This window comes from Meles meles, chromosome 1 (assembly GCF_922984935.1).
Source record: "Meles meles chromosome 1, mMelMel3.1 paternal haplotype, whole genome shotgun sequence".
Lineage (NCBI taxonomy): Eukaryota > Metazoa > Chordata > Mammalia > Carnivora > Mustelidae > Meles > Meles meles.
This window is the reverse complement of record NC_060066.1, coordinates 130,707,603-130,722,021: the sequence shown is the minus strand read 5'-3', so window position 1 is coordinate 130,722,021 and position 14,419 is coordinate 130,707,603. Positions and strand designations below refer to the sequence as shown.

The following is a 14,419-nucleotide window of genomic DNA, read 5'->3' as shown; positions in this document are numbered from 1 at the left end:
TATTAACAGCAGGTTAACTATATCACACTTTTAAACATAATGTACAGAAATTTTGAACCCTATTACTGTATTTGAGAAGAGTGGTATATATTTGCAATTCTTTTTATTAATGTAGGAGTTACTTTTATTTTTTTATTTATTTATTTTTTAAATTTTTATTTATTCATTTGACAGAGAGAGATCACAGGTAGATAGAGAGGCAGGCAGAGAGAGAGAGAGAGGGAAGCAGGCTCCCTGCCGAGCAGAGAGCCCGACGCGGGACTCGATTCCAGGACCCGAGATCATGACCCGAGCCGAAGGCAGCGGCTTAACCCACTGAGCCACCCAGGTGCCCCGTAGGAGTTACTTTTAATTAAAAAAATTACTTTATTATCATGTACTTTATCCTCTGGTGGTGATTAGCCCTTAAAATTTAGAAGTTATTTTATAATACATATTATGTTATGTACTATAGCCATATTATAATATGTATTTATAAACAAGAATTTTGTTCTTTTTCTGACAGCAAATAATATAAAAACAAGTATTTGGTTTACCAATATGAATAATACATTTAAATTATTATGTGATATTTCACCTTAATTTCTAAGCTGTTACTGATTTCTGAAAGCAAAGAAAAACTAAAGGTCTCTTTCCTAAAACACAAATAATCTTAAATCATGCATCTTAGTTTTGCCTTAAGAGATAATCGTAAAGCAACTAGTCTTTACAATATATATTTTATTTTTATTAACATTAACATTTGGGAAACATAAAACCTAAAGAAAATTGATAGCTTAAAACTTAGCATATAGTGAAAGAATTCTCTTTCCCAAGCCCCCATTTTCTGTGTCCTTTCTTTCTCCTTCAACTTCCACAATCCTGGCTCTTAGTCAACAACAAATCAAAGATGTAAATCAACCTCCACTTCATCAGACATTCATAAATTTTAATTTAGGACAATAAATGGAAGTTTTGAAGTATATGGATTCACCTTGATATAAAGAAAAAGTTTTTTTAAAAACCTTGAGAGAAAATTAAACTACTAGGAAGTCCTACCTTAAACAATGGCAACTTTTATTGAAGAACAACTATTCAGGCAAGGGAGGCAGCAACTAGCAAACATTTATTGAATACCTACTATGTGCTGGATACTTTAAAGGTCTTTAAATGCATCATCTTCTTTTTAACCTCACAATTACCTTCTGAAATAATGGGCACATTAGCCCTCTTTAACACATGAGAAACTAATGATCAAAGAGGTTAAATGCTTTGTCTAATGTCACAAAGCAAACAAATAGCAAAATTCAGCTCTGAAACCAAGAAAATTTGACTCTGAAGCTGAGGCTCTTTCTCTCACATCACATTGTTATATGTAGGAGAAATAATCCCTGCTTTGAATTTATAACCTAGTAGAAACAAATAAACAGACATATACACATTCATACATGGACATGTATGCTCTAGTTTTTTGTAATAAGTATAGGCAGTAGGCGTTAGAGGAACTTAAGCAGAGAGTTTTTTTGTGTTTTAGTTTGTTTTTTTAAGGATGGCTTGATCTGGGAAGGCTTCCAGGGGGAAGAGTTGTGTGGGCCTTGCATAGTAAGTATTAATTATTAAAGAACAGCAATGCACTTTTAAAGCAGAGGGTACAGAATAACCAAAGAACTGCTGCCAGAACTTGTCTCATCAGGCAGTGAGTTGCTTGATTTGGCTTGATCAAATTTATAAAAAGGAGTGTTGCAGGGTGCCTGGGTGGCTCAGTCATTAAGCATTTGCCTTCTATTCGGGTCATGATCTCAGGGTCTTGGGATAGAGCCCCACAGGCTCCCTGCTCAGTGGGGAGTCTGTTTCTCCCTCCCCCTCTGCTGCCCCTCCTGCTCATGCTCTCTGCTCTGTCAAATGAAATTAAAAAAAAAAAGGGGGGGGGGTGGGGAGTTTTGGAAGTGGCTCAATGAGGACTGAATTATTGTTGACTGTAACAGGATAAGGAGTTCAAACTTCTACACTACAGATTATTGAAGAAAAAGGACTAAGAAATTAATATAGTTGCAGTTTATTGATTAGATTATAACAGGTAAAGCCAAGTAAGAGAAAAAAAAGTTAAGAAACTATTACAGTATTTGAAGCATGAATTACCAGGCTCCTGAAGTGATTTGCATGGAAAAGGAGAAAGCAACATAAGTACAACAGGCATTATGTGACAGTGACTAACTGGACTAAGAGAAGACTAGACTAATTAGTGATGCTGCTGAATGGAAAGATAAAAAAGCAACAGAAGGGGCGCCTGGGTGGCTCAGTGGGTTGATGCCTCTGCCTTTGGCTCGGGTCATGATCCCCGGGTCCTGGGATTGAGCCCCTCATTGGGCTCTCTGCTCAGTGGGGAACTTGCTTCCTGCCTCCCCGTCTTCCTCTCTGCCTACTTTGTGATCTTGGTCTGTCAAATAAATAAAAAAATAAAATCTTTTTTAAAAAAAACAAAACAGAAGGAGAGAAGGAGAAAAAATAATTTGTCAAGCTAAAAAGACATTTTTTCTAGAAACAGAATGCAAAAAATAGGAAATGAAACCAAGTTTTAGTAGATTCAAATAAGGAAATAAATAATAATTAAACACGCAATTGTTGAGCACTCCTAAAGACAGGGATTGTGCTGGGCTTGGGAATTCAAAGCTGAATAAGCTACAGAATATAGTCCCTAAATTCAAGTTGCTTACACTTCATTACAAGAAGACAGACAAAATAGAAAAGTTCAATGTTAATTCAATGGTAAGTTCATCAAGAGTTAAATGCTCAGTGCAATAAGGGAGAATAAAACACAACGTAGTAAGACCTTGTTAATGATCTACTACATGTATTGAGACCTCCTGTTGTTTATACTTTACAACAGATGGAAAAAATAGACTTTTTACTGAGTTGTTCAACAAACGTTTATTGAGTATCTACTCTGTGCTAGGCACTTGGGATTAGAGAACAAAATAGATGAATTCCTTCTCTCATGGAACATACAGTCCATACCCTCAAAGGAAAACAGTTAAAGAGTTGATGGTGACATAGTGTTATAGTGGGAAGAACAGAGTATTAAAAACAAACACAAAGAAGGAAACCAATCTACTTCAAGAAAGCAAACTTGAAGTAAGATCTAAGGGCTGAGTAGGAGTAATCCAGGAGATGAGGTGTTATTGCAGATGAGGACATAGGGAAAGAAAGCAAGAGTCTTTAAAGCAGAGGAAATACATGTGCAAAGGTCTGGAGTCTGAAGTTGAGAGAGGCAGTGTGTTTAATTAACTGAAGCTCACTGTACTTCCAATGTAGTTCAGTGTGGGGCAAGGGTGAGGCAAATGTCAGAGTGGGGGTTGGGGTGGGTAGGTTTCAGCAAGAAATGAAGCCTGAGAGATTTGGAAAGGTCCAGATCATAAATGGCCTCATAGTCTTTTAGATTTTGGACATTTTGCTTGAGGCAGTTTTAACCAAGGAAATGACATTCTCAAATGTGTATCTTACTTTGTAAGATCACCCTGGTTACACTATGAAGAATGGGTTGGAGAGGCACCAACTGGAGGCAGAAAGTCCAATTAGGAAGGACCAGGAAAGCTGCAGCTGGGGGCAAGGTGGAGAATAATGACTAAATTCTGGAGTTGTATAGGCTAGAATCAAAAGAGAAACAGGTCTAAGGGTTTAACTCTGGAAACTAGAATCCGATGTGCCTCTGCGAGATGGCTAAATGCTAACTCCTTCAAGACCCCCTGGGCTAGTGGTGGCCATGTAACATAGTCCTGGACAAAGTGTGGCTGGTACCACCCCCTCCCCCTTCCTCCCTCGCATATGAAGTTGTAGTGGCCCTCTTGTAACCATAAGGGAAAGGCCGCATGAATTGTGGAAATGACAACCCTGATAAGTATGAGCCACTTAACCAATGCTGCCAGCTGCCATCTAGCTATGGGATGCATCGTTAGTTAATTTCCCATTTATTGGCTGGGTTTTTATTACTTGCAGCTGAAAAATACCTACTATGTATGCAACTGGAGATCTCCAGGACAGCAGGATATATGTGGGTCTGGAGTAGAGCTGGCTTGAAGACTGGAACTTTAGGAATTATCAGCATACAGACAGCAACTAAATTGAAAGAAGTGGCTAAAATAGTTTGGGAACTGCAGAGTTCCCAAGTCCTAGCCCTTATAAACACCAATACATATTTAAAAGTCAGGCAGGAAAATAGGAGATTGGGATGGAGAGGCCAAACATCTAGGAAGAAGAATAGTGGGAAGTGGTATCACAGAAGCCAAGCAAGGAGAACTTCCAAGAGAGGCCAATACCTACCACGGTGCAAATCTCAAGTTACACAGTATCCCTTGAGAACTCCTCTCTGACCCCCCAATACCCCTCCTATGTGTTCCTGTAACTCTATAATGTCCCATTATGGCACTTCTCAAGCTGTCCTAATTCTTTGTAACTTTTTCTCCCCTGCCTTCCACCCCAAGACTGTAATTAATCTGAGACGGCAGGGTTCTCTCATTCACATTTGCTTCCCGAGTGCCTAGCCCAGGACCTAGTACACAGCAGCCTCATGACAGATTTTCTAAGCTCAGGGGTCGACCAATGTCAGACCTTAGGGAAGGGGGATCCCAAAAGGAAAAACGCTATGCAAAGAGGGCGAAACACTATGATTACTGGGATGTCGGGTGATTGGTGCTAAAGGGTTGTTCAAAGGGAAAAACTGCAGGGGAGATGGAGGTAGGTCGCAGCTATGGTGATAAAAAGTTGTAAAGATATGTGGCACAGACACAGGAGAGGAACACAGGTCCACAGAATGAAGCCTGAGTCTTCCTGCTCCTCGGAGGCAAGAACCCGTGCTGTTAACGCTTTGCTTTACGGGTCTCTTCCTCTAGACTGTAAGTTCTCTGAGTTCCTCTAGACTGTAAATTCTCCGAGGCAGGGGTCGTGTGGTCAGTGTTTGGCACACAGTGGGTGCTCAATAAATGCTGAGTGAATACATATCTCCATATCCCCAGCGCCTATCACAATGCCCAGCACCTAGATGGAAAGGCTAATGGGTGAAAGGCTAACGGGTGAAAGGCTAGATGGCACTGGGTGTAAATAAAGCTGGAAGGAGACGGAGTTGTGACAGACAGGCGGCCAGGTAAGGAGGGAGTGGGTCTCTGGACCGGTCCGCTCACCACCTTCTCTGCCCTTCGTGTTGCATACATCCTTCCACTTCTCCATCCCACGTGCCCCGTCCGCCTGGCTCTCGGACGACAAAGTGTGCTCCCAGGGAACACTGGCGACAAATCATTCCTTCCCGATCTCAAATCAGCCCCAAACCGCTTACCAGCCTCCCGGCATTCTGGCTCCAGGTCCTCAGCACACGTACTGCAGCCATCTTACCCGGAAATGACAAATGCTCCGTGGTTGTTAAGAGTTGTCTCGCACTGCCGACCTATGGGGAGCCGGGAAACGCACCTCCCCCTGAGCGGCCAATGGCGAGGGCAGGAACGAGCCTCCCACCGCACAGCCAACCAGCGGGTGGGGCGGGGCCTGAGGGAAACACGAAGGGGCGGAGGGGCCTGCGAGGAGGTGAGAGAGCACGCTGGAGGGGAGGTGGGGAGGAGGCAGCTCATCGTGAGTTTCAGGGACAAAGTTGGGCAGGGCATGGCTGTGTCCACCAACGATCATCTTTTTCATACGTGTAGTAGAAATGGAGACTGTTAAGGGAACAAAAAGGAAGGACTATTACTTGGAGAGAGTTATGGTGAAGACCAGATGAGTAGGAAAATACCCCCTTTCAGCTTGTATCATACCCGCCTTGATTACAGAAAATGGGACATTTCCAAATTTTGCAGCAAGGCTCTGTACCACTAATCGAGTCACAAGTCTATGCTGGAATCCTACCCAGTGACTGGTATTCTTTACTCCCATTGAGGGTTCTTGGTGACCGAAATTGCCTTTTCAATTTTTTTTTTCCTACAGAAGATAAAGGTTGCCCTAACGTCTAAAATAAAGATAACAACATTATCTTTTCTTCTTAGAGAATGTTGTCAGATGCAGCTGCCCAGCATATACAATATATATCATAGGCATATATAACCTTGATTTACTTGGCTTTTGGAGAATGTCAAATTCAGGTCAAGTTGATTGGGATGAAAATAAGAGATCAGAGTTTTAATAGTCAATCTTTCTCAGAGCAACTAGGACAACAATTACTAGAAACTTCCAGGACAACATTTGCATGGTTTTTGCCCTCTAGATGGGAATGAAAATCTGTACAGATGTCTAAAGAATTAAAGACGAAAATATGGGAACAAAGACATTTTAAATCCTCAATATTGAAGGTTAATGACTGAAACAAATTCTCAGTTATTTTACAAATTTGCTAATACTACCCAAACTCACACTTTTTTTTTGCTTTTTTGTTTTTGCTTTTCAGTGTATTTCACATACAAACTATTGTAAGCAATACATTTGAATCATTACTTTTAGAACAATATCTGAAGTCAGAAGAACTTTAATTTTTTTAACTTTCCAGTTAATAAAATAAATATTTTATAAGCACTATTTGATATTCCCAATTGTGTGTGTGTTTTAAAAAGAAGATGTGAGGGGGTGGTGTGCCTGGGTGGCTCAGTGGGTTAAAGCCTCTGCCTTTGGCTCAGTTCATAATCTCAGGGTCCAGGGATCCAGCCCCATATCCAGCTCTCTGCTCAGCGGGGAGCCTGCCCCCCCCCCACCCCCGCTTGCCTCTCTGCCTACTTGTGATCTCTGTCTGTAAATAAATAAATAAAATCTTAAAAAAGAAGAAGAAGAAGAAGAAGATGTGGAGCGCCTGGGTGGCTCAATGGGTTGAGCCTCTGCCTGTGGCTCAGGTCATGATCTCAGGGTCCTGAGATCAAGCCCCACATCGGGGTCTCTGCTCAGTGAAGAGCCTGTTTCCCCCTCGCTCTGCCTGCCTCTCTGCCTACTTGTGATCTAGCTGTCTGTTAAATAAATGAATAAAAAATCTTAAAAAAATAAATAAATAAAAAGAAGATGTAATAGCTGTGACTTTGAAGTGAATTATTTTCTTCCCAGGGCCTGTATACCACTTTCTTCCTCTTAACTTTCCCTTTATTTATACTTTTTAAGGATTTTATTTATTTATTTGACAGAGACACAGTGAGAGAGGGAATACAAGCAGGGGGAGTGGGAGAGGGAGAAGGAGGCTTCCCTCTGAGCAGGGAGCCCCATGTAGGGCTTGATCCCAGGACCCTGGGATCATGACCCAAGTCAAAGGCAGACGCTTAACAACTGAGCCACCCAGGTACCCCAACATCTCCTTTTCTAATCAAACATTTGGGGTCATAAATTTCTCTTATGGCACAGCTTTAAGCTGCAGCCCATAATTTTGTTCTGTTGTGTTTTCATGACCTGAGCCGAAGGCAGACACTTAACGACTGAGCCACCCAGGCACCCCTTAACTTTCCTTTTAATTCTACCTTCTTCTAAGAAAATATTTAGTTCTTCTTTTCTTTTACCCTCTTTTGACCTTAATGAATTGAGTCCACATTCAGTATTGTGTGTGTCCTCATCTTTCACCATCAACTGTTATGCCACCTACTTACGAGTTAATCCATTTGCTTGAGTTCAAAAGAACCAAAGAACCATTTCCATTTTCCTAATTAATAAAATGACTGATTATGACCCATCAGCTCCACTTCTAGGTATCTACCCAAGAGAAATGAAAACATATGTCCACACAAAGACCAGTACAAGAATAATGGCAATAGCATTGTTTTTAAGAGCCCAAACTAGAAACACTCCAAATACTCTTCAACAGGTGAACAGATGAACAAAATGTGGTCTATTCATGTAATAAAATATTATTTATCCTTAAAAATGACTGAAACACTTGTACATCTGTGACATGGATGAACCTCAAGAATATTATGGGAAGTAAAGGAAGCCAGATCTGAAAGGTCATACATTGCATGATTCTATTCATATGAAATGTCCAAAGAAAACAATCTACAGAGATGGAGCAGATTAGTTGCGTGGGCGTGAGAATAGGAGTGGGAAATGGCAAATGACTGGGAATGGGAAAAAGCTTTCTATGGTAATGAAAATTTCCTATTACCAGACTGTGGTGATGGTTGCAGAACTATAAAATGTCCTAAAAATCCTTGAATTGTACACTTAAAATGAGTTTTATGGTATATAGCTCAATGAAGCTGTTAAAATTTGTGTTACTTCATATATTTAAAAAGAATAATGTAACATATAGGTAAGCCACACATGGTAACAAAAACCTGGAGCCCATAACCCAATTTAAGAAATAAAAGCTTTTTTATTCTGGTGAAGGTCACACTGTCTCCTCCTCCTCTTAACCCTTCCTCTCACGGGAAGTAAATTATCCTGCATGTGTGTTCAGCATACCTTTGTTTCCATATGTTATATATGAATCTCCAACAACATCTTGCTTACCTTTGCTTATTTTTTAGTTTTATAAAAATGTCATCAAATTGTATCTTTCTGCAACTAGCTTTTATGACTGTACCACTATTTATCCATTCTCTGTGCAGTGAACATTTGTGCTGTTTCCAGTCCTTTTCTATTACTATTACAACTATTACCACTACTGCTGCTAGATACATTCTTTTCTCCTGATACATGTGCTAGACTTTCTTTAGGGCAGTGCTTCTCAGATTTTTTTTTTTAAAGATTTATTTATTTGACAGAGAGAGCTCACAAGTAGACAGAAAGGCAGGCAGAGAGAGAGAGGAGGGAAGCAGGCTCCCTGCTGAGCAGAGAGCCCGATGTGGGGCTGGATCCCAGAACCCTGGGATCATGACCTGAGCCGAAAGCAGAGGCTTTAACCCACTGAGCCACCCAGGCGCCCCTGCATCTCAGATTTAATGAACATTCATATCATCTGGGGATCTTGTCAAAATGCAGATTCCCATTCAATAGATCTGGATGAGGACCGAAATTCTGCATTCCTAACAAGCTCTAGGTGATACAGTCGCTATTGGTTAGTCAATTACACTCTGATTAGTAAGACAAGGATATATGCTTAAAAATAGAATTGTGGAGGGGCACATGGCAGGTTCAGGTGGTGGAGCTCTTGATCTCAGGGTTGTGAGTTCAAGCCCCATGTTGAAGGGAGAGATTACTAAAACAGACAAACAAACTTAAAAAAAATAGAATTGTGGAGACTTGGATTATACTTTTTTTTTTTTTTTTTAATTTTGAGAGAGAGCACGAGCGGGGAGAGGGGAAAGGAAATCTTAAGCAAGCTCCACGTTCAGCACCTACCCCAACACAGGGCTGGATCTCATGACCCTGAGATCATGACCTGAGCCAAACTGAAGAGTGGGCCACTTGACCAACTGAGCCACCAAGGCACCCCAAGATTATACCTACCTTTTACTTTACCCAAGATAGTGCTATATTGTTTCCCAACATGATCATGCAAAATACACGGCAGCTATTAAGAGGTTACCCATTGTTTCTGATTTGATATTGTTGCACTAAAACCAAGTTAATATTTTTCCCAACATAGTAGTTGTAAAATGGTATCATGTTCTTAATTTGAATTTCCTGATTGTTAATAAGGTCAACACATTTTCATATATTTATCAATCATTCTTAAAGTGCCTGCTCATGTTTTTAGCTTTTTTTCCCACTATCATGTGTATGTCTTTCTCTTGATGATTTGTGTGGGAGTTCTTTATATTTTATATATTTATTTATATATTTATTATTTATTATATATATTTATTATATATTTAAATTTTATATATTTTAGATTGTAATGCTTTTTCATTTATTTGTGTTTTTGGTATCTTCTTCCTTGTCTTTGCTCTTTTATAAGAGTCTTTGGTGTACAGAGTTCTTCCTTTTAACATGGTTGAATGTATCTGTTTTGTTTTTTTTCTGTATGGCTAGTGCTTTTTCTGTCTTAAGAAATACTTCCCAGTGCTTGATCCCAGGCCCTCAGGATCATGACCTGAGCCAAAAGCAGACAGTTAATCAACTGAGCCACCCAGTACCCCTAAATTTATAAATAAAATTGGCCTATAATTTTTCTTTCCCATGTCATCTTTGTTTGGTTTTGGTATCAAAGTCAAACGAGTCTTAGGGCACATGTACCCCAATGTTTACAGCAGCATTATCAACAAGAGCCAAACTATGGAAAGAGCCCAAATGTCCATCAACTGATGAATGGATAAATCTTCTATATATTGGTATATATATACAATGGAATATTACTCAGCTATCAGAGAGACTGAAATCTTGCCATTTACAATGACATGGAGCTAGAGTGTATCATGCTAAGCAAAATAATTCAAATAAAAAAAAATACTGCATGATTTCACTCATATGTGGAATTTAAAAAACAAAAACACATGAACATATTGGAAGGAAAAAAGAGAGGGAGTGAAGCAAACTGTAAGAGACTCTTAATGATAGAGAACAAACTGAGGGTTGATGGAGGAAAGTAGGTGGGGAATGGGCTAAATGGATGATGGGTATTAAGGAGGGCACTTGTTTATGATGAGCACTGGGTGTTATATGTAAGTGCTGAATCACTAAATAAAATAAATAAATAAAATATTTTTAAAAGAAACAAAACAAAAACAAAGTCATACTTGTAAAAAGAATTGGGGTGTCTTACTTCTTTTTCATATTACCTGGAAGAGCTTATATGAATTCATGGTCTGTTCTCTATATATGAATATCATCTGTTCCCAGAAAATTTGGGAAATCTTGTCAGTAAAACACTCTGACTGCCTTTCCTGTTTCACTCTCTCTCCTTGAGTTTAGTTAAATTTCTTAAACAGTTATAGTATAAGTAGGTCTCTATATTACTTCTCCTTCTGTTCTTTTTTTTCAAATTACTTTAAGTTTCACTTTTATTAGTTGTATATGTGAACGCATTTCTACTTTCTTGCTTTAGTGCTTTCTTTATATCCTGCTTTTTCATGCTGATCCAATTTTTCTTTTTTTAAAAACAGAAGTGTATTTTCCACTTAGTTCATTCTTCCTTTCAGCTCGTTTAGAAGTCATACACAATGTTACTTTATTGATTACCCTTGAATTGTAACTTGATACTTACCTTTTTTTAAAAAATATATATTTTATAAGAGAGAGAGCATGGGAGTACACGAGGTAGAGGAAGGAACAGAAGGAGAAGGACAAGCAGACTTCCCACCACGCAGCGAGCCAGTCCCAGGACTGAGATCATCATGACCCGAGGCAAAGGCAAATGTTTAACCAACTGAGCCACCCAGGCACCCTGTTTGAATACTTACCTTAAAGTCTTTAATCAGTTTATGTTTTAACTCTATGCCCAAAGAAGATCTTAGAATTCTTTAACTTTAGTCATCTACCTCTTGACTTATACACTTTTGCTATCTGGTGTTATTTTATGTAATGCTTTTTTAGATAAACTGATATGTTTATAATTTCTTTTTTGTTTTTCTTCTTACATATCAGACTTACCCTCTGAGTCAATTTTTCTTGTTTCTTTTTTTAAAAAGATTTTATTTATTCATTTGACAGAGCGAGACACAGCAAGAGAGGGAACACAAGTAGGGGGAGCGGGAGAGGGAGAAGCAGGCTTCCTGCTGAGCAGGGAGCCTGATGGGGGGCTGGATCCCAGACCTTGGGAGCAGGACCCCAGCCAAAGGCCAACACTTAATGACTGAGCCACCCAGACACACTAATTTTTCTTTTTTAAAGTTGTTGTTGTTGTTTTTTTTAATTTGACAGATCAAGAGAACGTGCACAAGCAGGGAGAGCAGCAGGGAGAGGGAAAGTGAGAAGCAGTTTCCCCACTGAGTGGGGAGCCTGATGATTCAGGGCTTGATCCCAGGACACTAGAATCATGACCTCAGCAGAAGGCAGAGGCTTACCAAACTAAGCCACCCAGGTGTCCCTGATATAATTTTTCTTTTCTGAAGTACATCTCTACTAAGTATCTTAAACTCAGTTTCTATGTATCTGGAAACTATTTTCTTCATCTCATTCACATTCTTGAAAGATAATTTTGCTGATGACTCAATTCTATGTTGATGGTTACTTTTCTGTCAGCATTCTGAAGATACGAATCTATTGTCTTTTTTCTTCTTTTTTTAAAAATATAAGTTCTATGCCCAGTATGGGACTTGAACTCATGACCCTGAGAGCAAGAGTCCCATACCCTACCCACTAAGCCAGAGGCCTCCCAATCCATTACCTTTTCTACTTCCATTGTTCTCTTGAGGAATTTGTTGTCAGATTAAGTGTCTTTTCTTTGTAGATAATTGTGAAGACCCAGGATTTAACCTAACTATACCACTTGTTATGTCAGCTTGGCATGTCTTTTGATTCCCTAGGCCTCAGATTCTTTTTTTTTTTTTTTTTAAGAATTTATTTATTTGATAGAGATCACAAGTAGGCAGAGAGGCAGGCAGGGGTGGGGGGAAGCATGCACCCTGCTGAGCAGAGAGCCCCATGCGGGGCTCAATCCTAGGACCCTAGGATCATGACCTGAGCTGAAAGCAGAGGCTTTAACCCACTGAGCCACCCAGGCGCCCTAGGCCTCAGATTCTATTGGCCAAATGGATACAGTAACACGGACCTCACAGCTTGTAGTGAACATTGATACAGATAATGTATATGAAAGCATTATATAAATGCTTACTATTATTTACTCTTGCCTGGCTAGTTTCCCCATTATCTTACCATCTTGTTCACTTCCTTCTACAACTGGAATTAGTTAGAATGAGACGAATGGATCGGAGGCAGGATTTCATAGCAAAGTTAGAAATGAAGACCAAGGACCCTGAGAAGGTTAAGTTTCTACAATAGGATCCAAGATGTCAAATAGGAGGAGAGCTTTACTATCCATCCCCACTGCTACTGTCTTTCTTCAAATTCTTATTATCCCTTGGGACACCTGGTTGGCTCAGTTGGTTAAGCTTTTGATTCAAGATTTGGCTCAGGTCATGATATCAGGGTCTAGGGACTGAAACCCTACCACCGGCTCTGCACTCATCAGGGAATCTGCTTGAGATTCTCTCTCTCCTTCACCTGCCCCTCTCTCTGCTCCGTGCTTACACACACACACACACACACACACACACACACACACACACACATTCTCTCTCTCTCTTTTCAAATAAATCTTTAAAAACAAAAACAAAGACCCACCTTTCTACACTTGATCTCAGTCAAAAAGTCGAGAAGTGATCCCACCTTTCTTAAAAAAAAAAAAATTCTGATTATCATTATCTCTTGCCTAGATTATTACACCATTGTCATTTTTCTCTTCAGCCTCTTAGCCCTATTTGCCCTCCACACATTGTCAAAGTCAACATTCTAAAATGCAAATATGACTACTTCCCTGATTATTGTCTTACGGCTAGTTCCTGATATTACAGCGTCTCAGATTTGGTTAAATATATAGAGTATGTGTTTCCAGAACATATCTGTCACAAAAGTGGCAGAGTAATCTCTTGGATTAGTTATTAGGATTAGGAAACAATGGTAGTTACATCAGATCACCCAGGTTTATGTTCCAGTCTTTTAGTTAACAACTGTGTGGACTTGCAGCAAATTTTTAACATATGCAGTTGTAAAGCAGAGGTAAAAACACTAAGTACTTCAACAGGTTGTGAATGCATGCAGTGCATGGCACTCAAGTAAATGCCCAAGAAATGTTGTCTGTTATTGTTGTGGTTTATCATATTCTAATTTCTGTGCCCTCCTATTTAACTCTAAGATTAGTAGTATATGCTAAATATTATTTGTATTACCATTGAGTATAACGCTATAATTGATTACTTCTCAGTGTCCTAAATATACCTCCAGTAACCTCATGGTAGAAGCTGCCTTACTCTTCTTTGCTTACCTAGAGGCTTGCATATCATGGGATACTCAGTTACTGCAGGAACTAGCCACAAGCAGAATCAAGAAGCTGACTGTTTTTTTTCTGCCATCGTCTGAGGGAATGACGTTAGTTCAACTGTCATGAACTTGCCCTTGCTCTTGGACAAGGTGACATAACTAGTTTTTTAGAACATTATATTACTGATTCCAATTCTGCCCTTTCCCACCCATCCCCAAATAAATCATACTTCAGAAGAGAAAAAGAACGTTATTACTACTACTACTACTACTATACTACTACACTACTACTACTACTACTACTACTACTACTATACTACTACACTACTACTACTAGTACTACTAGTACTACTAGTACTACTAGTACAGCTGCTGCTGCTGCTGCTGCTGCTATACACAACCCTGTGACCAATGACGGGCTCACAGGTATTAAGGGGTCGTCTGCAGAAGAGGCAACCCCGACCCGGGAGAAGGTGGTCTGTGCATTGCAGGATCCAGACCTTTCTTCCAGCTTCAGCTCTAAAATTCGTCACCTCTGGATACAGCAGGATCCTTGAGAAAAGAGATAAACACAGATGTT

The 14,419-nt window shown here is 39.7% G+C and overlaps 1 protein-coding gene across 1 annotated transcript in view; it reads right to left on the bottom strand.

Annotated features, from left to right (window-relative positions):
* Window positions 1-5,368, bottom strand: part of DBT (dihydrolipoamide branched chain transacylase E2) — a 50,138-nt gene extending 44,770 nt beyond the window's left edge. The window contains exon 1 of the mRNA XM_046022287.1: window positions 5,306-5,368. Within this exon, the coding sequence (XP_045878243.1) occupies window positions 5,306-5,356 (51 nt within the window). The 5' untranslated portion in view covers window positions 5,357-5,368. The remainder of the gene's footprint in view (window positions 1-5,305) is intronic.
* Window positions 5,369-14,419: the final 9,051 nt, after the last annotated feature.